The 26,671-nt window shown below is 37.4% G+C and overlaps 1 protein-coding gene across 4 annotated transcripts in view; it reads right to left on the reverse strand.

Moving 5' to 3' along the window:
- Positions 1-1,152: 1,152 nt before the first annotated feature.
- Positions 1,153-26,671, reverse strand: part of OXR1 (oxidation resistance 1) — a gene marked incomplete at its 5' end in the record, with an annotated part of 78,672 nt that continues 53,153 nt past the window's right edge. For 2 of the 4 annotated variants that reach the window (XM_080340359.1, XM_080340357.1), the window contains 6 exons: positions 1,153-3,779; positions 4,527-4,600; positions 5,202-5,297; positions 11,088-11,240; positions 12,213-12,338; positions 15,666-15,746. In XM_080340359.1, coding sequence (XP_080196485.1) covers positions 3,644-3,779; positions 4,527-4,600; positions 5,202-5,297; positions 11,088-11,240; positions 12,213-12,338; positions 15,666-15,746 — 666 coding nt within the window. In that variant the 3' untranslated portion in view covers positions 1,153-3,643. Of the gene's footprint in view, positions 3,780-4,526; positions 4,601-5,201; positions 5,298-11,087; positions 11,241-12,212; positions 12,339-15,665; positions 15,747-24,246; positions 24,310-26,671 lie in introns of those variants that run through there. The other 2 variants (XM_080340360.1, XM_080340358.1) reach the window with 2 other exon arrangements.

Below are 26,671 nucleotides of genomic sequence, written 5' to 3' on the forward strand. Positions count from 1 at the left end.
AAATGGCTCTGTACAGCCAGCGTTCAGTACTGCAGCTGAACCAAGGGAAGGCTACTAAAATAAAATTAGCTGTAGCAGAAAGTGAAACATCTGTGGTGAGATGTTCAATTGTCCTTGATCATGGAATAAACATCAGCAAGCCTTGTGGCCACAGCTACTCCAACTGCTACATGCACATTGCACCGCACCAACCCCTCAACTCAAGTCACTCCTGCCACCACAGGGCACACTGAAAGTAGTTCAACAGCATGAGCACTACTTGCAGCGTAACTACTACAACAAACTCAAGAAGGATGACAAAGCTTTGTCAGATAAGCAGAATAGGAGAAGGCAGAGCTTGGACAGACCTGACACTGGTGATACTGCAAAGGGACAGCTACAGGACCATGGTGGTCTGTAGGTACTACAGGATGAGTAGGTGGCACCATTCACCCAGCTGGACTCTGTCACAAAGCCACAGCATAACTCTACTTTGTATTGCAGTAGCGTGTACTCTTCAGGGGAGAAAGAACAGAGGTTCATTCCCTAAACTGAGCTCCCTATTGCTGTAATAACAATTTAAAAACTCTGGTGACGTGTTCATTTCTAAAGCAAGAACATAAAAGTGAGATTTAAGATTCAAGTCCTGAATGAAGAATAGTAGAGAGTATCCAAATCAAGATTATTTTTTAATTTGAAATTAAATTAATAGTAAATTTTTTCATCCCTTTCAAAGACTGGATTTTATGCAGACATGTTAACTCCTGTACAAAAAAAATAAAAATCTAATGTAGTACATATAGGTGAGCAGGAGGATGCGAGCAGAAGCCACACATGAGAAACCATGTCCTTTTGCAGATTATACAAAGCAGTAATTAACAAATAGGATTTCAAGCTGAAAGATGATGCGGTAAGAATCCCAAGTATCTGAGCAAAACATCAAGTTAGTGAATACAAGTGAGTGCTGTGACACAGTCTTCTGGCACTGAACTCTTTCAAAATGTAGCTCATAAAGCCTTCAGCATATATCAGACCTCAACTCTTCACAACCAGAGAAGCAAACCTTGCCAGGAAAGATGGAAAAGAATTGTACTGCAGAAAATTCATACTGAACAGAAGGCAGGAGGTATATCAAAACACTGCCTTTAATCTCACCTATACAGTCTTTTATATGTATCATACAGAAGTTACCTGCACCTTTAGTTAACAAAATTCATGGCCTTTCATTAATAGACATGCATTACTATCTGTAGATCGTTCACACAGCTAGTCTCATCACTAAATTTTGTCACAGTCATTTATAATTTAACTCAAATGTATTTCTATTCCTTAATTGATTTAGTATTTATACAAGTGTGATTACTAGTGTACTGCTTACTAACACTGCTCTTGATTTCACTTTTTTTTCCCCATGTGTCTTTCCAAGAATGGTCCAATACTCAGAGACTTTCAGATATTCAAGATTTTCTGTGGTTTTATATAATTCTTCAAAGTATAATTCTTTATGAAATTATTCACAGTAGCATTTAAAGTCTTAAATAGGCTTTATTTGCAATATGAGTTTAGGATAGAGACTAAACACTTGAATTAATGCGTTTTGTCAGCAAGGATAATCTGAGACGTTTATATATTTAAAATGGCTGAAGATAGCATATTTCATTCTCACCACTTCCCACTGGGCTTTCAAAAACAAAAACATCCCCAAAAAGGATGAGAAAATGCATCCTATATATTCAATAAAGTTATTAAATAAGCAGCAATAATCTGCATTTGTGCTTCTAAGTAAACTCCAACTTCTAAATAAACTCCAACTCAAGTTTATTTTTACATATATTTAGATTTATTTGCTATACATCACTGTGACCTTATAGTACTTAAATCCATTACAGGATTTTGTTGTTGTTGTTGTAATAATCAGTCTTAACTCCACAAAGACAATAATACTGCTGTGGAAGACCAAAGGGGAGAAAAGCCATTTCAATTTATTTACAGTTCCTTATTTTGTAAACATTTAGTCTACACACTGTACTAAGTTCTAATAAGGATAAAGAGCTATACATAGAGACAGGAAACAAAGCCCTGTATTTCTAGTCATATTGAGCATTAGCATATTATAGATGAAACATCTGCCCTTTCATTACCATAGCAGTAGACTGTCTTCAAATAAGGTTTTAGAACTTTCCAGAGATGTAAATAGTTCGAAAGAATATCCAACTACATCTACTTAAGCCAACCCATTTGGCTTTTATTCCATTTCTAGAATAATTTAAAGTGCTATAAGCAACCCGTCAATCAACACTTTTCTTTAATAACAAAACTACTTTAAACATTAATTTACAAGATAATATACAATGGTCATCTGAAATAGCTGAAATTTCAGCACAAAGTCAGTCACTGTCACACTTAACAGCAATTTTTTTTTTGTTTTTGTAGAACATAGAATAAAAGCTTTGAAACAAATAGTTTTGTTGAGCTGTTATTGCCACAATGGCTTATCAATCTTCCTACAAAAGTGGACAAGAGCTACTGGAATTGTATTCTAGCCTGTCATTTTTTTTTGAGGTCACATGACAGTAAGTTTGCATATTCCACAAGTCTACTGAATTACAATATTGTCTACCTATAGTACATTATCTCATTTTAATCAGAGCTGGTGCTAACTGTAAATTTACAACATAGACCCACTCAAAAACATCACAACTACTTTGTCTTTGGACAGGAATAAGCTATATTGTCAGAGTTGATGTGCTACACGGCTACAACAGTATAACAGTATATATCTGACACTTTATGTTGAAGAAAGATGCATCTGTTTCTGTACTTTTAATGCCCTACTATAGCTACAAATTGTTCACCAAGTTTTGCTTGCTTAAGTCTTTACATTTTGTGGAACTATCATATTCTTACATTCCTTTGCTATTTTATAAGTCCTTGCCACGTAGCTCAATATTGTCAGTATTTGTCCCAAACCTGCAGATCATTAACAGCATGAGTAGAACATTCTTCACCAGTCAGCATGCAGGGAGAAAATGCATCAACTGACTTTTTTCTAAACACAAACAATAAACAAGTGGCACTGTTGACTTTGGAAATCTCCTAACTCCACCATATGTGCACTGGTAGGTGTTACGGAATGCTGGGCTTCTCATCTGTTTGTGGCACCATGTGAACTGACCCATTGTTGGTCTAGACCAAGCTCTGCAGTGCTGCTGCCAAATACCCACACGCAGTTTTCCTCCTATTCAGGTTCACAAAGGGCAACTTCATTCATAGACATAATTTGAATACAAAAATAATAATCTATATTCAATGAAGCAGCCCCCTAATAGGATTGCAGAAAGGTGTGTGTGGGAAACCTGGGAAGCAACTGCAATGAGGACAAGAAAATTTCGTAGGCTCTGAGGCTCAACATAACTAATGTTAACTTTTAGTCCACATGGTCTATATTTTGTGAGAGTGTCTACAGCTTAGAAAAAATAGGACAGTGTATTACAGATGTGAAAGCATGAAAAAGTCTGCTATTTCAAAAGAACAACTAGATGGCCACGCTGAAAACTTTAAAAAAAATCCAAAAGGTAAAATGGTGCATTATATTGCTCCTACGGATTTTTGAGCTGCACTGATTCATGTCAGGTTTGGGACAATATCCTGTAGGAAAGAATACTCATTCAAAAGCCCAAATTTCTATGTCTTGAATAATGAAGTCTTCTCGCTTAGAAAGTGTATGATTCCCAAATGTTTTACATGAATGACTTCTTCCGTGGTAGAGATCACCATCAAGCCAAAGAGCAAACTCCCCTCTGCAAGACAGACAGTGTATTAAAGCAAAAGACTGAGGGAGAAAACACTCAACTTATGTATTTTTTCATTGAGAATACAGAAACAAAGAGGAATTGTAGAACTCTCAACACAAGACCCTCATAGCTGTTAAATTTGAAGCTGACAGGACTTTTTTTCCTATTTATTATTAATTTGAGAATATTCCCCTCTCAGATATTCTGAAATAAAAACAACTAACCAGAACTCCTCAGTTCTTACCCTCTTCCATTTCTATTAAGAAAAAGGCACAACAGTACTCTTATGTGTGAGGAGAATGCCGATAACAAGTAAGGAAAACATCCCAGAGCTTATGCACTTGCACAAGTAGGGGAAAGGGATGAAACAACAAAATTTTTGAAAACACTGGCATGTCTTGGGATGGTGCAGTTTCAGTTGAAGCCTCTTCTAGTTACATATAATTTTCACATTTACGTTCAGAATCATAATACTTTGTGTTCATTCTGAATATAACAAGACACACATGCAAGGAGAGCGTGCAAGGCATCGTAACCTTGTAGGGCTGAAACCTGATGCTACACTATGCTAAGACAAACCTCTTGTTTAAGTTTCCTGAACACAGGAAGCTGAACAGCCGATACACTAAATCCTGCTTGGCTGGCAAATGTTGAGTTTTGAGCTACCAAACTGAAGTCAATTCCAAATTTTCTCTTCAAGGGTGTGCAGACATACATGCTTTTAACAGACTAATGACAGGAAATATAACTTACCCTCCTCCACCAAAAGCGAGGGAGTCCATGTCTCCTTTAATGAAGAACATGTTGTCTCCTGTCCATTTGAAAACCTAATTGAAAATAAATTTAAAAAACCAACAGACTAATAAGTTAAAATATCTGAACTTCCTATTTAGGTAGAAGTGAAACCAAACATCAGTAAAGACTGACTATGGATGGCTAGAAGCTGATTTGATTAAGTTACCAAGTTTACACAGAAAATCAGGGAAAAGATACGTTAAGGCAAAAATTCTCTTACATTTTACACTATTTTAAATAAGATCATTTCAAAATAAGTATTGAGCACTGAGACATCTAGACAATTAAAAATACCAAGAAAACATGCTTAGGTTGGATGACATACCCTTTAAAAGAATGTAGTTTATGAATTTTCAGACTGACACCTAGCAGAATTCAGACTAGTGGAAAAACCTTCAGTATAATAAAAGAGTTGGGTTAAATTTGGGATTTTTTTGCTACACAAACACTACTGATTTACTGTGTGTTTACAGAATCTGTGAAAAAAAATAGTATGATGACATTTGGAGTCAACTCCTAAAAGTAAATAATCTGAAAAATTCTAGATTTATTCAGTATCTTAAGATAATGCATATGGGAGAAAAACAAAATAAAACCAACACACCAAAAGCATACAAAGTTATTACTACTTACCTCAAAATCTGGAGAAAAAGTGAACATAAAGGTCTCTCCAGTGCCATAAAAGCCATCACTCACTTTAAATGGTTCAGATGCTAGTGCACCAAAAACCTGTAAGCAAAAATATGCAAGAGAAAACACTTAAGACTACACAGCATCTGAGATTCTACAATGAGAGTAATTGATGAAAAAGCTGGTTTGTAATCACTACCAGATTTAGAATTCACTACAGGATAAGCCTTACATGGTGTCACGGTTCCAAGTGCATTGATTGAGGTATGGTATGGTGCTCTGTTGTACAGTAAAAAGAAGGTAGGAAGACTTTCTCAAAAAGTGGACACAGTAAATAAGTAAAATAAATAAATCAAAGGGATAAAAACTAAACTCAAAATTCTCAGAAACAAGGTACATATTTTTAAAATTCCACATTCACTATGTAATATTGCTACACTGACAAGGTACTTTACCCAAGTGTAAAACTGTTTCTTTACTTCAGCAAAGAGAATTGCCATTGAGCATACCTGCAGCCAGTATTTGCGCTCTAAAATATGATTCTCTGGAGGATTTTTTAAACACACTTGAAAAGGTGATGAAATAAAGTATCACAGCTATTAAACTGCAAATTCAGTGTAAAAGCTTGAAGTTCAATCAATTGAGACGCAGGCTTCTGTACCTCTGTTTCAATGCAAGCTCACAGGACAAGCAGCCCAATCTTTTTATTGCACAGATTTTTTTCTCATTCAACGTATCAGATCAAACACTGGCAAGACATTTCTATGTTATCCCACAGTCCAACCACACATAACATCCAACACAGGATTTGTAGTAAATCATCCTCAGAACATCAAAATATCACACAGTCAAACAGCAGCAACAATAGCTGGAAAAAAAAAGATCAGAGAAGTCTATCTGTCCATCTCCATTGTGGCATGATAGGTGAGATGTGAGGAAGTGCTTATTAGAACAATGAGGAGGGGAGGGGGAGATGGAAATGAAATTAGGAATTAATTAGATCTGGAAACTGTTATTTGACATTCGTGGGAAATCAGCTAACATAAACATGATCTTACTAATTTAGTCCAGCGCTACAACGACATGCAAAGTGTTATTCTCCTCCACACTTTGTGAAAAATTCAAAATTTACATTATAGACAAGGCAGTTGAAACTGCTGTTTGATTTCAGGTTTAAAACAAGATAAGCAATAGTTGTCCTATATAAAGAATACTAACGCTAAAATTATTTTTCTAAAAATAGGGTTGGCTCAGTTGAAATATGTTTTAAGTGAGAAGACTTCACAGAGCAACTCAGACCAGAGGATGACATTTTAGATTGATAGTCAATCAACTGAAGTTGGTACTTCAGGTATTGCTGAAAAGTGTCTAGGAGTAAAGGCTGGGACAGGGATTCTTTTATGCACACTTTAATTTTGGCTAAAGACTTCTAATGATTTACTTCATTGTTAAATCAGGTCCTCCATCAGAACTTACTGGTTCACTGTCTTTCAAATTCAACTGACCAAATATCAAAGCCTTCGATACTAGGTTTTTTATTTGCACTAATCCTCAAGTTTCTATTGAGTTATGCAGCAATGTAACATTCTTTTAGGGTTTTTATTTAGTTATTTCAGTGTCACAAGAAAAATCACCTCTAACTGGGACTTCACACATATTTTCTGCAATAAATAAATTTGAACTTCAAGACAGTCCTTAATTTTTACCTGATCTTTACTACCTGTTCCACTAACTGTAACTGTTAAGGCTAAAAATTAAAGTTGAAAGAGTCAAAAAGAACACATACTTGCTGTTGTCTGTTGCTGGAGCTCTGCTGAAAAGTGTACTTGATTTGGTTTGTTTTTTTCTCCTTGTTTGTTACCTTTGCACATGCAATCTCTAAAAAGCAGAGTAAGACTTTTTTCTTTTTATGATTTCAAGTGTCTGCAGCAGTAGATTAGACTTCAGAAACCTGGATATTAACTAATCTCTGTCAAACACTTCACAGCCTTCAACTATGCTTACTATACATGGGTAACTGAACTTCAATAGACCATCTTTTAAGGTAAAAATCAGTATTAAATTCAAATTAAGAAAGCCTGATTTATGTTTAAGGACTCAAGTTATTCTTTGAAGAACAGTTCTGGAAGCTACATTCAGGTAGCCAAGATATTTAGGTCAGATCAATACCCTCAGGGCTGACATTACCTCTGTAAGTAAATATAAGTAAAAAATTAAGTAAATTTAAGATTCCATTAACAATTGAAATTCAGAGTTGTACCAATCCTAAACTATCTCAGTTCAGCCTCTGCACAGGTACAAACTTTTCACACACCACTTATTTCAATGTTTGTCTCAGATCATCTCAGGCCTGTTACTTGTCTATCAGTAAAACACAAAGCTAGTACCTCCTACCCTTATGGAAAACCTTACATGCTTTATTTCAGAGACTTTGAAGTTTGCTTCACATAAGAATACAGAAGTATTTTCTTTCTGATTATAGAATGACTTTGGTTATACAGAACCTCAGGTCGCTCAACAGTACCCTACCCAAAGGACAACTAATTCTGAAACCATATTGGATTGACTCAGTCTTGTCCAATTAAGCTTTGAGTACCTCCAGGAATCAAGATTCCACAACCTCTCTATTTATATGTTCTATACGGTTCCATCAACAAATCTGGGTCTTGAAAGATCACATTGTTGCTATAAGCAACATGAAAAGAATAAGGCTTTACAGAAAAAGAGCAAATTGCTTCCCAACAGTTATTTTAGTACTTTGAGAAGTGATGTCTACCGAGTATCTGCATGAGATCAGATTGTTGTTGGCCAGTTGTTAGGGTGGATATCTAAAATTTCCACGTTCTAGGCTCCATGTTTCACACTTTTGCAGTGTATGTAATTCAATCTGAAGAATGACTTCTTATAAATCTGAAGAATGACTTCTTATAAAATTACATAGACCTTGGGGTGGCTAACTTCATTAATATCACTCCTAGACCACCACTTGTTTAGTGACTCATGTTCAGGAATTAGGTGTTGATCTCTTTTTAAATGGTTGTGATAGTAGATACCAGATGTTGGAGAAGGAAGACAGGCAGTCCATAACAATTGCAATGTAGATACCTATAGATTTCTTGGGCACCTTATTAGAGATCTCCTAGAATTTACTATAGCAGAAAATGTAGGTGGCTTCAGATTCCAACTTTCAACTAGACAACATTCAGCTTTTACACAAAGCTTTAGTTTTTAAGAACCAAGGGTTTTGGTTGTGGCTTTTTGTTTGTTTATTTAATATATTTTCAGACTTTTAAGTAATAATGCTCATTGATTTTAAAAATAAATCAAGACTGGTGAAAATTTTGGGGAAAAAATAGGATGAGGCTTAGCAGCCTTTAACAAACCATATTATGAAAAGTTACAAGGCTCCTTACTCAACTTATTGTCAACATCAGGTAAGGCTGTTTTCATACACATGGACAACAAAGAACAGGGTCTCAGACAAAGTAGCCCAGGAAATAGATTAATTCTAGTGGGAAGGAAAAGTATCTCAAGCAACAATAAGACAAAACCAGTATCTTCCATTAACAGAAGCTACAAAGTGAGCAGAATGACAAATGTCAAAAAGGACTGAGGAGGTATGCTCAGTAAATAGCAAGAAACTATCTGGTCATAACATAATTCTGTCGTTCTTCAAAATGGCTGAATCATATTTGGGATCTTCTGTGAATTAGATAGCTTAGAAAACAGGCAGTGATCTTGAAACAGAAAATATGAAAACACCTGGTCTCTCTTAAAAAACATTCTAGAAGGGTATAAATAGTATTTATCTTAGCATATTGCTAGTGAACTATTTCCAGATACACTCTCCTATAAAAAAAGTACTCAGATCCTTTTTCAGTCACAGAAAGCGGTTTTATAGGCCTATCTGCCAGGAAGCTAAAAGATATTAAATATAAATTAACCTTTCAAAAAATCAATAGCTTCTTTAAAAAATAGATGACCCTGACTAATAAGGGCATAGTAGGCTACCATTTTCTTTCTTTTCATTATTGTAGATCCTTGCATGAAGAGAAAGACTCTGCACTGAATTTCTGTAGGTTTTGAACAGAAAATAGGGTATAATTAATTTTCTGCTTTTAAATGCAAAGACATGCCTCATTAACAGCTTGAGACACAGAACAACTGAAAACACCACTCCCACTACACTGGGGAAGGACTGAGCATGTAAAACTTGTCTGAGCCTTTCCTTTTCTAGCATATGTTCCACACTGAATACACATGGATTTCTTCCCCCAGAGGGTAGTGGACACTGAAACAGGCTCCCCAGGAAGGTGCCACAGCCCCAAGCCTGACAGTGTTCAAGAAGCAATTGACAAAGCCCTCAGACACATGGTGTGCATTTTGGAGTTGTCCTATGCAGAGACAGGAGTTGGAGTCAATGATCCTTGTGGGTCCTTTCCAACTCATGACATTCTATGATTCTGTGATTCTCTCACTCTTGTGGGGAACTCAGGTAAGATCTGGCATACACCGTGAAAGGTAAGTTCAGTGGCCGCTTGACCCAAAAGTCCAAGGAACAAGTTCCTGGGCATGAGCCTGTATGTTGAGATTTGTCATGGTTTGTTTCACAAAGAAAATCATGATGTGTTTATGAATACCCTATTGTGATTGCAAAACCATAAAACTTTTTGAACATGCAAGTTGAAATATTCATGCATGCAAGGTAACCTGAATCCTTTCAGCAATAGAACAATGCTACATGCAGGTGGCAAGACAAGGCTATCAGAAAAGGGATATTTTCTTTCTGGGCAAGATAATCAGATACTAGGAAGCAGATATCTTACAAATTAATCTTGAGAAGCTAATAAGGTTAATTGGGGAAGGAAAGTTATTGAAGTATATTTAAGAGGCTGATGGGTCTGTTGAGACATCTCAAGTCTATTGAATAGATTTTATGTTCAAGATTAAAAAGTAAATGAGGAAAAATTTCCCTCTTAAAGAACTTAAGGGAAAGAGTGCTCTACTAGCACAGATTTAGAAGGGAATTTATTTTTAAGGGATTCTTGATGCAGGAAACAGGAGGGGAAAAAACAATTGTGACTTGAATTAGAAAACATACCCCTCATTTACAGTTTTCAGAACACCTGAATAACATGATGTGATATGAGCCCATGCTTTCTGAAAATAAAAAGTGGTTACCAAAGGGAGATAGGTAAGTGAAGTAAATGCCACAGATTTTGCAGTGGCTCTGTCAGTTCTTCATGACAGCAGTAATTTGCTTTCATAAAAGAACAGAGAATTTTGAGAAAGAATCAAAGTCTCATGCTGCCTGTAATGGCCACCTGTTAGAATACTCAAGAAAGGATGTTTGCTAATGAAATGGTGAGATGTGATCCACTTTCTGGAATTCATAGCCCAGTCAAAGGAGAATAGAGCACAAGCACAGAGACTCAAGGAACAAAAATTATGCAAAGATCCCACAGCTCCTGAATGGGAGAGAGATGTCAGCTGCAGCCACAGAATGTACCAAGCAGCACTGGCCACAGTTGGCAGTGACATTCCAACTCAAGATCATGTCAACAGCAAGTTTTAGTATCTATATTTCCCAGGTTGTAAGTACATTAAAAAAGCATATTAAAATAAAATTCAGTAACTGGGTATTATGAGACTCATGCATCGTGACAGTGACCTTGTGCCATTCAAGTATTCCCCAGAAATGCAGTATGTCAGAGGATTGCTTGACTGTGAAACACATCTTTAAAAGCCTCTCCATAATTACCAAAGAGAAAAACAGCTTGATACACACAATTTTACCTCCCACGATGAACTGAAGTATCAGCTATTCCTTTATGCTCCTCAAACATTTTTCTTGATGGGTCCCTTACCTCCACACAAATATTTTCCTACCTGTCCATCACTGTCCTTGATAACCAACAGCACAGGTGTGTCTAATCCCAGCATAGTTCGATATAAAGTCTTCAAGCTCATGCCATGCTTTGCAGTACTGTAGACAAGAGTCCATGGATATCCAATGGTCCGTGGTGGAAGAGACTTTGTGAGCTGTTAACAAGATAATGACAACCATCTTATTTAATATATATTTTTTTTACTATTTTTAAGAATACATTACATATAAAGGAAAGCAGATTATGTTCTTCTGAACTACTATATATGGGCTTAAAAGCTAGTTTAAAACTTCAGATGAGGCCTAAAGTTTCACATGTATATTTTTCTATCTCTGGTCTCTCACGCAAGTTTCTTTTCCTACCTCTACCAGTGACCCACAGGAGAACGATTTAACAACTGAATATGAACCAGCAGTGTGCCCAGGCAGCCAAGAAGGCCAACAGCATCCTGGCCTGTGTCAGAAATAGTGTAGCCAGCAGGACTAGGAAAGTGATAGTCCAACTGACTCAGCTGGTGAGGCCCCACCTTGAATCCTGTGTTCAGTTTTGGGCCACTCGCTACAAGACAGACATTGGGGTGCTGGAGAGAGTTCAGAGAAGGGTGATGAGGCTGGTGAGGGGCCTGGAGCACAAGTCTGATGAGAAGTGGTTGAGGAAACTGGGGCTGTTCAGCCTGGAGAAAAGGAGGCTGAGGGGAGACCTTATCACTGTCTACAACTGCCTGAAAGGAAGTCAGTCTCTTCTCTCAAGTAAGAAGTGACAGGATGAGAGGAAGCAGCCTTAAGTTGCACCAGGGGAGGTTTAGACAGGATATTAGGAAAAAAATCTTCACATAAAGGGTTGCAAGGCATTGGAACAGGCTGCCCAGGGAAGTGGTGGAGTCACCATCCCTGGAGGTGTTTAAAAGAAGTGTAAATGTAGCACTTAGGGACATGGTTTAGTGATGGACTTGGCAGTATTAGTTTTACATTTGGACTTCAGGATCTTGAAGAATCTTTTTCAACTTAAATGATCCTATTTTATTTAATATCACACAAGGTCTTCCTATTGGTGTGTTTTACACTACAGTCATAGAATATGTGACACATTAATATACAATACTAAAAATTGACATATAAGTCGATACCTTTTCGATTTGTTCTGGCTGTAGTAATTCACTGGGATCACTAAGGTTTGGCCGGAATGCTTCAGGCTCCAGGTCTGTTTTGATATTTGTTGCCTGTTTTGAATTGATATCCTCTCTTGTCGTTATCTACAAAAAGATCAACAAAAAATTAGTATTCACAATTCTATTAGCAGGGAAATGAACTTTGCAGGTTAAAAGTCACGCGGTTATCAATTTAGTTATGCAACTCTTTCAAAAGCTAAGAAATCCGTCATATTTGACCTGACCACAATTTCCACTGCTTCCAATAACAAGCCGGTACTCAGCTATATACTAACAGTAAATTACACAGACACCTACTCAGAAGAAAACCATTTTTTTTGCTAAAACAACAAATGAGTCCTGATACACAGCTGAATGACTTCAAATGCTTTTCAGAGGTCAGCTTACAAAGTTCTTGCATTTTAATACTAACATAACATTCACATTAAGTGTAATTAAAAAACCCAGACAGAAGAGGAATTGAAACTTCAACAAGGACATTTCTGAGTAGTTTCCAAATCAATACACTTTTAGAGCACTTGTGAAATTTTCCAGATATGTAGTAGACAAGTGGAAAGACTGCTGTCAAGTATTTTGAGTAAACCATCTGAATGGAGCCTTAGGAATAACACTGTTCCATAAGCTGGAGTACTTGTGGGAATCAAAGAAGAAAGAATTGAGAGGGTGGGGAGGGGAAAGCAGCAGTGATACTTCTGCCGCACAGTGAGCTTTCAGGCCTGGCAGAGATGGGCTGTGCACAAAGATCCTGTAGTAGTTTAAAACACCTGCCCTGTTGAGTTGCTGTAGATCATCATCCAGTGGAGGCAGCAGAAGGCCACAAAACTCCTCATCAGATACTACAGTTCACGACAGCTTCATAGCCCAGTCCACATTCACTGGCACTTTCAAGCTAAAGTGCCATGTGTTGAGAACTAGACTAGTTCAGACCCAAACAGGTTTCTTTCGATAAGTCTGTCTGCAGGGATATTTAAAACTTTCTGTGGGGACGGTGAAATCTGACAGAGGAGCAGGCCACAGTGAAGGCAGTCAGTAAGTTAAGCCACTGCAGCAAAAACAATGAACAAGTTGAGAGACTTGCTAAAGAAAAGAAAACCTCTTAACAAGAATCAGTGCATCTGAATAATTTTCCAGTCTGAACAAAGTATCCCTGAAAGTCAGACTGTCCAAATTATTTAACACCTAAATCCTGAGAATTTAAAGAAAATACCTGCCAAAACTATCCACCAGCTCCAGAATAATAACCAGTGTTTGCCACATACCTCATACTGTAAACATACAGGACACAACTATGGTATTTCACCATACCATCATGATAAAACTTTGCCAAGCTTTTGTAAACAGATCTTTCTTAGTTAACAAAGAAAAGCTAAATAAAAGAAAATTCTGAAATATGTATAGAGATATTTAAACAACAAATGCAGCCACCTGAGCCAAAGAAAACGATATCCCTTTCCTCAACATCAAGAACGACGAAAATGTTACTATCACTCCTGTTACTTAAAAATAAGCTTATAAAGTTAAAGTATCAAAGTATATTAATACAGTAACTTAATTACAATATTAACTCTTAGCTCAAGAAAAGGGGTACCTTTAGAGATTGTCAAGCAAGCAAAAAGCTCAAGTTTCCCACTCTTCAATAGAAAGTAACGAGAATTTCCAATGTAAACCATGCACAAGTTCCATATCACAACAAAAAAAGTATATGCATTTACCAGTACAGCTTCATGTAGAAAAAGATGATATACAGGATGCATTATACAGTACTACCTATAAAGCATGTTATTTTGTAGTCCAGCTTGCTTCTACCTTAAATGTCTTTCATCCATCATATACTACTACAACTCCATAGAAGTTAAGCATTGTTCAAGTATACAGCAGAAAGCTTAACACCTTTGTTATTCTTTAGTTCTGATTCAAGCATACCATGGAAAACATGAATAATTTGGATTAAAGTGGTGTGGGGGATTGTGGTGTGTATTTTTTTTTTCTTTTTTCTCCTCTTGGTTGGATTTTTTTACCTTTACTTATTATTACAGTATAACAACTTTCTTCTAGGAAGAAGACTGCTTTGTAGATGTGGACAAAGACATGCTTCTGTTCAAAACCTCTGTGACACAACACAGTGTAGTTTCAGAACTTGCAAATTCATTTCCCGCTAAATTTTAACAGAGCAGACTGACCTGTAGTCAGATTCCAGGGGCTTCTGAAGTTAGTAAATGCCATGTGGTTAGTAACTACACCATGAACTCTCAAATGCCTCAAGGGAGTTTATAGGCTCCAGCCCATCGCATCAGGTATTTCAAGTCAGCCGAAACTTTGAGTTTGGCCAGTCCAAGTAAAAGGTATTTGGAATGAGCTCCTGCACTTCTAGGATAATACAAGTATTCTCCACTTTCCAGAAACAGAGTTGTTTTGTTCTCAAGTGGGAATAATTTTTTTTTTTTCCAAAATTTCTGATTTTTCAAGTGCAGCTTTTGAGTTCATGCTCATTATTGATTTATGTAGCCATACTACTTGGAAAACATTGTAAAGCAATTACTGATTATTAAATAAACAGAAATAAAAGAGGTAAGAAAATGTTTTCTTCTGTGTAATTACATAATAAGTGAAAAAAGCCAAGATCAACATAACAGGAAAAAAAACAAAACAAAATGAACTAAAATTTTACAGTTTCATGAGCCAAGTACTACAGGAAAACAAAACAATGCTTCGAAGGAGTTCTGAGCTATACCTTCCATCGGTGAGTTATATATGATAGTTCACAGAAACTAATTATTTCATAGTTGTCAGAGAACTAAGAAACACCTAAAGAGAATGCAAATATCAGTTTAAGTCCATATAAGTAAACCTTCAAAAATCCAAACGAAGTTCTGTTTGCAAAGTACCAGTTTTGGAACATTACCATGTGTATGACTTTTGCCATGTTAAACTGCCTCAGTTACCTGCTTGTGTAATGAGAAAAATACTTACCTATTCCACAGAAGTTGTGAAGCATCATACTTGCCAAGTACTGTGATATTCTTGATGAAAGAGTCCTATATAAAATTAAACACCCATACAACGAGGTTTTGGATCCTTCACCTGTTTTGCATTCTTTTTAGGAAAGCTTCTATCTAGCACAACACACCAGTCTAACGTGGAAGTTAAAACACATCACTCTGAGTCAAGCAGTACTGACAACAAATTTTCCAATTCTGACAGAAAATTCCTGTTTGAAAACGGTGGAAGTAATGATGCCACCACAGCACTGCACAATTAAATACATCCAAAACACAGGAATTTTCTGCTGGATCCTTGTAGTGCTGTAGACAAGACAAACCCACTGAGTGCGGGACTTGCCCTGATCAAAGACACTACAAAGAAAGATGTTTTACTATCTGGAGATGGGGTTTAAACTACTGAAGAGGGCACCTGGAGACGTCTGCAGAGTGTGCGCAGTTCTTCACTATTTAGAGCATCGATCCTGCGGTGATACTCAGCCACTGACACTACCTGAATATGGAGACAGGAAGACAATAATTCCACTGACAGTTGAAGAAAAGTAAAAAGGTAAGAAAGAAAAAAAGTGGAGGAGAATAATGAAGGGAAAATGTGCAGTGACAACAAACAAACAAGAAATGCTAAAAAGATGTCTGTTTCTGCGAGGACAATGCGCATATAGGTGGTTTTAGACACAAGCAGACACATCAAAATTACAAATTAAACACTAATGGCACTAGCAGTCAGACATATCTCACTGCTCTAGGATGAATATATTAATAGAACTGATATATGAGCGTATAAAGTTACCAGTATCAGGACGCTAAATTAGAAGTCAATCCGAGTTGCATGCCTTAATCCAAACTCTTCAGCCCAAAGTCCTCTCAAACACTCTTTACACACAGCTTAATGAATCTTGTGAAACTGGTTTGCTTTCCTGGATAAAGACTAGAAGCAAACCTCAGGCTTCTCAGTAGGTTCTGACTCGTCTATTTGTCAGTGAAGATACACTAAACACAAAGCAACAGGACTAAAGTTTAATAATTCCCCGATACCACCCCAGAACATCTTTATAATCTGGACTCCTCATTCACCTCCGAAGCTTCAGAAGCTGCTTATCTGTCAACACATTCGCTCTAAATTGCACCTCCACTATGGCAGGAGGTGTACAGCCACAAAGCCTTTGGTCAAAAAGCTCTAGAACATGCTGCTCTGGTGCGACAAGCTGGCTACAGGAGGACTACAACAGTCACTTTGATGTAACTACAGCAAATAATGTGATTTTGAGAACTCAAAATCATCATTTTTATGAAAGCATCTTTAAACAGCTGGTGGAAAGATTAAATGGATGTCCCATGTAATAAGAGTGTATTAAAAACTTCTAGGGCCTACCACAGTGGAAAGAAGATAACCACAAGTCCAGCAGCTCCCCATCTACCTGCCCCTACTACAAGGAGTTTGGCCAGATACTCGCCACTGTCCTGAGTACAGAGCCCAGTCACCGCATGACTGGCTCTCCAGCAGCGATGGTTCACTCTACCTCATGCAACTGCAAAGCAAGGAAAAAGGAATATTTGTGACAGCCAGTTTTGTTACTCCATAATCAGTAATTACTACCCCCTCAATTTATTTCCACCATTTTCTACTGTTGCCTTAAAAAAAAAAAAAAAAAAATTAAAAAAAAAAAATCAAGAAAGTTGTTGGAAATTATTTGGTTTGTGCATTCTCAGTGTCCAGTAGTTATATGCAAAGCTCTAACAGTATTCCACCCAAGCACATGATAGTGTAGTTTTAGCCTTTTATTTTCAAAACCAGCTCACTGCAAATTACATTGCTCGCCTCAGCACCTTATGAATAATCCTGAAAAGCAACAATCCATAGACCCTTTGGCCTTGTTGCTTCTTTAAACTCAGCTCCTATCACATGAGAGACAGTACTTAGCTTAAAGTATGCCATAAACATGTGGTTGCTTAAGAAGACTCTTGAAAAAAACAAAACAAAAACCTCATCATCCCTGACACCAATAACAGTTGCTATTTTACACACTGGAATGTTGACAATTTTATAAGCAATGCTATCTTGCCTTCAACCTGTCAAACACATACTCTATCAATATCCTGCACTTTGGATCTGCTTATTGACACTTTTGCTCAGGGACCAAGATCTGACATACCTTTCCATATGCCATGGAGCTGCCAACATCCTCAGAACAGTGTGCACAGGTTATTTTGATAAATTTCTTACCCGAAAGAATTGTCCAAGTATGTATGCAACAAAAGCTCCTTGGCAGCCTGAACCTGTTGCACACCACCACATTGCATCTTTACATCTGTTTTGCAAACAAAAGCCTGCACAGTTGCAGACCATTGTTATGCAATGACAAACATCATAAATGGCATGTCATAGAATGTCAAACAGGAAAATTAAGGGCAAGAAATTCACCCTCTCAAACCCCATGTTTATTTTAAGGATACAGTCCATACTAAATTCTGTGAGTAATCCGCAAGACAAACTGTCTCAAGGTTAGGCGCTCATCACCAAACTAAGCTTTAAATAAGTACATTACAATACCTCCACACTTCAGCTACACCTGACCTTCTATAAAATGCTTCTGTTTTGGGTCAGCATGCTTTATTTTTGCTTCACAGTGGACAAGATTTATGTATTTTGTGATTAAATGAGCTACAGAATCCTGAAGTCATGTATCTCTATGCCTACTGGCATCTTGTACAAATTTATTCAGGAATTGATTGAGATGTACCTTGAAAACAGCTAGTATTTTGTCCCTGCAAGGCTTGAGAGTGCCGCTTTGAAATGTTAGTAGTATCATTAGTTAGAAGTTTATTCTGTTTTACAACCTGGTTTAATCCACAGAGTGCTTATGCCATTTCATCTCCCATGTACATTTCCTCAGTTTCCTTCCTCGTAGTCATATTAATCCTCTATTGTATTTCACCAAGCTAAGTAAACCAGTGCCTTCCCTTCTCACCCTGCCATCAGCTGTCTGTTCTGATCATTCCAGGAGCTACCTTCTACCTCACTCCACTTGGAACTTTCATTCTTAAATACAGAACTTCATTAGCTTTTCACATGGTATTAGAAATAACTGGAAACCAAGGTCTTTTATTCCTGATATTCATCATACTGGAGTGTGGTTTTCAGTACAGAATGTTTCTTTGTAATAAAATTATTTCATTTTGGGGCAGGTGGCAGTGGATGTCACTTATCTGTATTTCACCAAGGCTTTTGATTCTATCCTACAGTAGCCTTGCAATCAAATCAGTTATATATCAAATGTGTGAAGAACAAGAAGTGGCTGGACCACTGGGCTCAAAGGGTGGATGTTACTGATGGTTAAGGACTGGAACAGGCTTCCCAAGGAGGTTGCAGAATCTCCACCTTTAGAGACTTTCCAAGTTTGACTGAGCAAGGTCCTAATCCAGCCTAGACAAGTTGTTTGCATTTAAATCCTTCAGGTACAGCACAAGGCTTTCCAAATCCCAATACAGTCCAATACTGAAATCACCAAATCACCCGAAATCGTAGCAATCTAAGTATTCTGCCCAGGATTCAAGTGCAGGCCTACCTATATTGGCTTGTTAAGTGCTTTATTTGCTCCACTCTCTTCACTATGCCATATCAGCATCCTGTTCCCTTGATACCCAAAGCTACTTTTTCAGGAACAGAAAGTGTTCCTGAAGGACCCTCTGTTCTCTCTGTAGTTATTTTCTGCTTCAAAAAGAATGCAGGAAGACAGAACAGCAGCTAAACCGCTTATGGTTAACCTGGGAGCTGGTTAAAATAGACTGAAACAAATAATGTGTATAGCCAGGGGCTTAGTGTGCTTCAGGGCAAAAATTCTTCTGCTTAGGGACTTCGAACAGTCTACACCACAGGACAAATCCAAGGGCTAATCAAGTTTGAAATGACATGGGATATAATCTTGGAGATCTAATACTAGCTGCTCTATTCATAATAGTAACATTGATGAGAAAACATGGGATGAGTCATATAGCTCTTATAGCATTTACTGCCTTTCAGTTTGACCCTCCGCACCACATATATATGAACTATCCACTTAGCAGAACACACAAGGGCTTTGATATTTAATGCAGTAAGTCAAATTGTGGGTTTGCATGCTGATGATTCAACCAATCAAGAGGTTTAGAATTCTCCTTTTGGAGAAACTCATGTTTCTAAACCTTGTTTTTCTGAAATTATGTCAGAGTACACAACTCTATGCTGGCACATGCATTGCCCAACACAGAAACTGAAATTCCTAATATGGAACTTATTTGACCTTCAAAAATACACATGAAAACACAGTTACAATTGTTTAAATGTCCATGAAGGGCAGTTTGCAGGTGGTGACACATCAGCCCTGTCAGCCACAGTCACATCAATCTGCTGTATGCAGCTGTAAACACCAGAACTGCTTGCCGCAATGAGGCAATTCTCCTGCCAGCTTAAGGAAGACAAGAGTGACCAGCACACCCCCCCAGTGCATGATTGATAACAGGCTGGTGTAATTGTTGCCCTCAAGCCAACACCTAAGTTTTCAGAGTTAACAAGCAGCTGAAACTCTCTCCTCAGAGAAAGGGAGTGTCTTATCAGAGCTGAACAGTGCTGCTGAAAGATAAGAATGGAGAAAGCATACTGGTATAAGTGGTTCTCTTCAACATATGGTATCTACACTCTCATGATTAACTGTGAATATGAAATAAAAAAAAAACAAAACACAACCAACCAAATAACAACAACAATGAATATTAAGAAAGGGAATGGAAGCTGAATAATTTTACTTTCAATCTTAATACATCTGTGTAAAATCAGGTGAACTGCAAGCTTCACCTCTAAAGTTACAGGATATATAATAGAAAAACAAATAACAATGTAAATTTATCAGGCTATTTGCAAAGCTATTCCAAAATATCAGTCCAACTTGAATTCATGAGTAGATGAGGAGGGTGAAGAACGGACAAAACCCTTTCTAAAGGCTGTAAATATCTTCCAATGAAAATAAAATGTGCATTTGTGTATTAAATGCTTTTATGAATAATTTAAGAGAAAACACTAACTTTACTTTCCAGACAAATTTAGTTCCCTCCCAAAACATTAGGTACTGCTTGAGAGGAAGCAGTACTGAAGAAGCAGTCGTCTTCATCACAAATACCAGCATTTGGGACATTTTGATTACATTGCAATAATGCATTACTTCATGGGGTGTATGACATCAGATGAACAGTTATATAGTATAATTCTGAAAAAAACCCCACCCTAAGACCAATTTAATTTGATTCATTTTTAATGAGTGTAGCTGCAAAGATAACCATTTTCTGTCTCATGTGCATTTCAGCCAATTCAGGCCCTTGTCACTCTACTGGTGACAAGGAAGGGAAGGTCTAAGAGCAGAGGAGAGAGACTGGAGAATCACAGCAGCCCCTACACTGGCTGGCACTGCAGTTTTTGTCTCTTTTGATACCTTTAAAACTGGCTGAACTGTTCTGCACACCAAGGTGTCTCCCAGAGCAGGGGCAGAAGAGCTGGGCACATTACACAACAGCAGCATTCTCCAGGTGATCAGTGCTGCCCTGGCAGCTTTGCAGGAAGAACTGTAAGTATCTGCCTCAAAGTGCTCTAAACCCACAGCAACTGTACCAAGCCACAATTAACATATAGTGCAGATAATTTACAGGATCTGCAATAACCAGAATTAATAAATGAACTTGAGAAAAAAAAGCAATCAAAGCCTGCAACACACAGTGTTACACCAAGTCTGGAACCCCTTATAACAAGCTGTTTTTTTCAAGATGAGAAATCACTAATTTGAGACACATTATAATGCCAGCAAGAGCTAAATTTAACATGGGTGAACATGAAACCTAGTTTAGGATGCTTGTGCAAAAAACGTAAGAATCGGAGTTACGAAAATTACTTTTTTAAAGAGGCAGGTCAGGCAACTTGACTCACCACAAGAATAAAAGACCTGTAGCATCATTACCAGTAAAACCCAGCTGTCTAGGCCCAGCTGATTTACCATACAAAATAACTTCAGGAAGTTACAGCACTATCAAGCAGAGAAACTTGAGGTTCAGCTGCCGAAACCACAGCACCTGGTGCCTGAGCTCAAGCTGCCACCCCAGGAGGAGGCAGGCTGAACAGGTCACAGCTCCATCCTGACACCGCCAGGCAGAGATCCTCTCTGCTATGACAAAGCCCTACACATGCTTAGAAGTAGGTAACTGAATGAAAGCTCAATATGGAAATACTTGTCTCTTTTTCATCAGAAATAGGATCAACTAAGGGTAAACTTCAGATTGCACAGACCATTAAAAACAAAGAGAAAGTATAAGCCTCTACTACTCAATTGTTTTCTTTCAACTTACAATCAGCCTTTTCAAATGTTCATCTGTTACTGTACTTTGCCTTTGTAGTGAGGCCCAATATTTCACAATAATTAAAAATGTAGACAATGTAACACCTAATAGTTGAATATGGTCAAGGTATGATGCATAAACCCCCTAATTATCTAGGACAGTGGGTAAGGCAAACATCTTTTCAACAAGGAAAGGTTCTAGGCTTAGTGATCACTGTAAGAAAGTACTGGTTTACACTCTGCTTTTTTATTTTTATTTAAACTCGGATCATCAGTTCACTCCTTATTACTTCAAAACAAAACTTGGTATGTAAAAGTGACTTTAAAAAATTTTTGTAGTTGTATTATTGGAGTGATGCAACCTTGCAGTTCTGACAGGGATGAAGTACTAAACTCTCATTTTTCACACATAAGGCCCTATTGTATCTCCGTAACAGCCAAATAACTACAGCCATGAGCTTACTAACTACAGTTAACCAGTAAATCAAGAACCTCAAAAATTGTGCAAGTCTCAAATCATTCAAGCTATTAAAATCAACATCAATTTAATTCCCTTTGCCTACTATCTTAAGCACATAAAAGCCAAAGATAACTTTCCATTGGTTTTGTCCCCTTTGGCTATGCGGCTTTGCTGAGCCTTGATAGGCATCTGGGGTAGGACAAGCATTCCTAAAGAAGGCAATCCACTTTTTGTTCTCCCATTGTCTGATGTCTTTTGTCTAAAGTGCTTTGACAGAAAGAATAGTTGCCTAAATTTTTGACATTCCAGAAACTTATTGGCATCTCTTTTGTTGCAGTACAATAAAGAGACAGAGTAAATACTAAACAGATTTAGTAAAAGAGTGGGAAGCCAACACAACTGGCTTTTTGAAGAGGAGCATAATGCTTTGGTAAGTCACCAAAGTTTTGATCTGTTACCCTGACGAAGTATCAAACCACTATAATGCTCAGCCCAAATTTACTCTTATCACTGTGAAAATAACAAAGGGCTTTCAAGTAAAATCATCCAGGGTGACTTAGTTGCTTCAAGCAAGCATTCTTGTTTTATTATATCATCCAGCAACTATGTTAATTTCATGTCAGCTGGGTTTTCATGCAAATTTCAGAACACCATTAATGAAACATTTAGTCAAAGACCTGTACTTCCTATATGCTGCCAGTCTCCTTAATATAATTTCCACTTTGTCTTGCACAACAAAAAAGTAATGGTTCCAACAGCACTTTGCTCTTTTCTGTACGGTTACACTTGCACATCAACTTTATGGTCATTCAATGGAGGAAAAAAACCTTCAAGAACAGAACATGTCTTGTCAACATAGACAAAAGTTAAAAATATTCCCATCTGTAGATACTTACACACCCCTTTTCCTGATTTGTTTTATTCATTAAAAAAGCCCTGTTCTCTACTTGTCTCACATAAAAGAAAGTTCTCATACAATTTTCTTCAGTTGAAATTCTCCTTATGAGTTGATGACTACTGCTTTCAGCAGCATAGTTGGACTGGCTAAAATAAAGTGTTGGTCCTAAGGGAAATAGTTATAACAAGAGATAAGAGTACTTTTTAAATTTTAAATTAACTGGGCAATATACATCTACACACACACACACACATATATATTTAAATAACAATTCTTGGTAAACCTCAGATACCTTTTACACTGCTACAGGGTAATTACTCAAATTACAGTTGAGTTAATTTAGGAATTACATCTCCATTCTACAATTCATTGTCAGAGAGAAAAATTAAGAGCCTATTATTTCAAAAACATTTTTAGTTATAAACACACATTTACAAAAACAGTTGTTGCCATATAACACTTCGATATCCTGCAAGTAACCTGGCTACAAATAAAGATCAGAATAAAAACCGGAGTCAATAGCACCTCCAAAAGAATATGCACCAAAACCCAGAGACCTGTAACTCTTAAAAAGGCAGTAAAAAGCCTGTCACAGGCAGAGTCTGAATGAAAAACATCTTCCAAATCTACCAGCTGGTAAAAGCACAACAACCAACATTGTCAAGATCACTTCCTCCCTGTCCACAAGATGTTACCGTTCTGCAAGTCTCACTGAGAACCATTTCCTTACATACTACTACAAATTTAGGTATTTTTTGGGAAAATACTGAAAAAAGACCCACTACAGTTACCTTCATATATACATAATAAACTGTAAAAACAGTGGTATTTGTCCCCTCTTCATTATAAATGTGAGAGTGGGAGTACAGCATGCTCATGTCCAACAATTTAGAAGTAATATCAGACCTTCCTATAGTTGAAAGACTTCTGAGAAGGCATAATGGTAGCTCAGGAGATTTACATTTTTCTAATTAAATGCCAATGCAAACTACTGTATATGGCATTTAGCTATAAATCACGTTTTGTTGAAAAAATGCATTGTTCCAAAGCAAAAAAATAACACCCACCCTAAAACTGCTGAACCTCCTAATGCTCAAAGTAGTTTGTTATCTAACGCCACTGGCATTTCAGCCATTAGGTTATGCACCCAGAAGTAATGAAAATTTGCAATTTAGCATCCTGTTTACACATCCAAAATGTAAACTTCCAGAAACTGCCTCTGCACCGTAACATCACACGAATGCAATAACAGAAATGAATATGCTACACTGACAATTACCAGAGCATATTTATGATTAACTGGCTGGTGCTTTCTTCCCTTCTTCCCATAGAGACGAGACATTTCCCTTCTAAAAATAAAATGAGACTGAAAAAAGAGAACAAAAAATATCACTCAAGGCTGTCTGAAAGCATTCTCTGTACCTGCTGTCAGTTCCAGGCACAGGCAGAGCCCCACGACAGTGACAGGATAGTTTGCTGGATGCAGACATTTGACTGACACAGCCGGGAACAAATGAACGCGTGTACAGGAGGGGGATGTATCGCAAATGATGACGGTACAGGAGGAGAAACGTTTCCTGTATTCAAGTGCGGTTGCAGAGCACTAGATAGTTGGAAAGGCTAAAATATTTAAAGACACAGAACTTAATTTTTCTTACACAACAAATTAAAAAAAAAAAACAAAAAACAGACAAAAAAACCCCACAAAACCCAAAACCAAAACCCACAAGACCAAGGAAGGTTTGCAATATTCTTTATATTCTTTTACACTAGAATTGTTTATAAACAATTTCTAACAGTAACAAATACATACTCAATATTGAAACAGTTTGTCTTATGATGGCAAATGTGTATACAAACCCTGTCAATTACTTTTACAGTCCAGAAGTGGTTAAAAAAAAAACAGTGGTCAGTAAAGTTTAGAAGGTTGTGTGTTGCTTGTTTGGCTGGGGGGTGTTTTTGTGTGTGCGTGTGTGTGTATTTTGTTTTTTAAAGATGTTTTAAAGCATTCAGTAACTGTTAACATTGTAGCATTTTCAGTTTTGTTTGCTCAAAGAAGAAAATTAATCCTTTTGTCTACAAGCTAAAGTTGCTGTATGGGTTAAATACTAGTCCCAGCAATGAAGTATTTTTGGAATCATGATTACTTTTTTATTTTCTCTTAAGGAAGGATGTTTATTTTAACAGCCGTGTACAACAATAACAGGCACAGTAACCCTTTGAGAATTTCCCTGTAGTAGCACTTGCAGGCTCCCCCAGCACTGCCCTTCCTCCAAAAACCCCCAGTGCTGGAGCCCTGGGTCCAAGTGCTAAGTGGGGCCGGGCAGCAGCACAACAACATTCCAACATGCTGCAGTGTGACCTAAAAGCCAAGCAAACCAGCCCCAGAACTTGTATTTAATTCTGCTGCAGACTGTGCACTGGAACACCTTACCTTGCATTAATATCTAACTCAAAGTAATTCAGATAGATAAAATGTTTTTCTTTTCAGTAAAAGCTTTCTCTAGAGCTGGTAACTACAAAAATCCATTTGTTCCAACTTATAGTACAAAAACTACCTAGGTGCCAAGTTAGAACATTTTTATCATTAGTACATTGAAAGCTGGGATTTAGGAAACTCAAATATGCAACAGTACACTAGATAGTCAAATGGTGTAAGATTCAAACTGTATGCCCATTTATTTGATTTTTTTTTTTTTTTTAAATAAGCAAGCTAATACTGAAATAAAACAAGACCAAAAAAATAGACAGCCTTAAAACCGTTTAAAATGAGACAATTACAACCAATATAACAACAAAAAACCCAAATAAAACAAACCACAAAAAACCCATCCAAAACACCACCACAACCATACACACAAAACCTATAAACACACCAAAAACCAAGCTATAACCTTCCCTCCACCCACCTCCCCAAGTCTGGCACATTTTAAAAGGAACAGAGAGTATGCAAAAAACCTATGTAAGGAATATTTAATGAAGAACTGCTGTTTTTACATAGCTGAGGACCTGGCGCCTGATCCCAGCAGGGGGAAGGACTGAGAGACAGACTATGAATTCTTAACGTAATACACAGTTTCTTCCCGGAATACAGACTGACACCTGTATACATACTGATACCTGTATTTAAAAACTCATTTAGAGGGGAAGGACTCAGAGGCATCGGACTATGAATTCTTAACGTAATACACAGTCTCTTCCCAGAATATGCACTGACACCTGTATAGATAAGTTAATTTAGGAGCAAGTGTAGCCAAAGTACCAGGAATCCATGTTTTAAATACACTGATAAGGGGAAGAGCATTGTGTGTGTCGGGATAGTCTGTAAACCCTGCAGTACCCAACCAATAGGGAACAGGGGAGGGAAATTGCAGCTGGGATTTTGGGGAGATATAAGCAGGGGCTTCTTGCCCTATTAGGCGTGCCTGCCTTTAGGTAGAACACCTGGTCTTGCAAAATCGTTATTAAAATATGCTTTGCCAAGAGATCCTGCCTGGGCCTATTATATTTGCAAAAGAATTGTTTCCTAGAACTATTTCAAACCATCTCTGGACATGCAACTTCTAAGCCAAAAAGCAAAACATAGCCACACAAGTAACTCCCCCACAGCCTACTGTAGCAGCCTTTTCTTCTTTACTCCATTTTCCCCCCACAGAAAAAAAAACAAATTCCTTCCTAACACAAGCCACCACACTGTCTCCAAC

The sequence above is a fragment of the Nesoenas mayeri genome, assembly GCF_963082525.1.
Source record: "Nesoenas mayeri genome assembly, chromosome: 2".
In the NCBI taxonomy this organism is placed as follows: Eukaryota; Metazoa; Chordata; class Aves; order Columbiformes; family Columbidae; genus Nesoenas; species Nesoenas mayeri.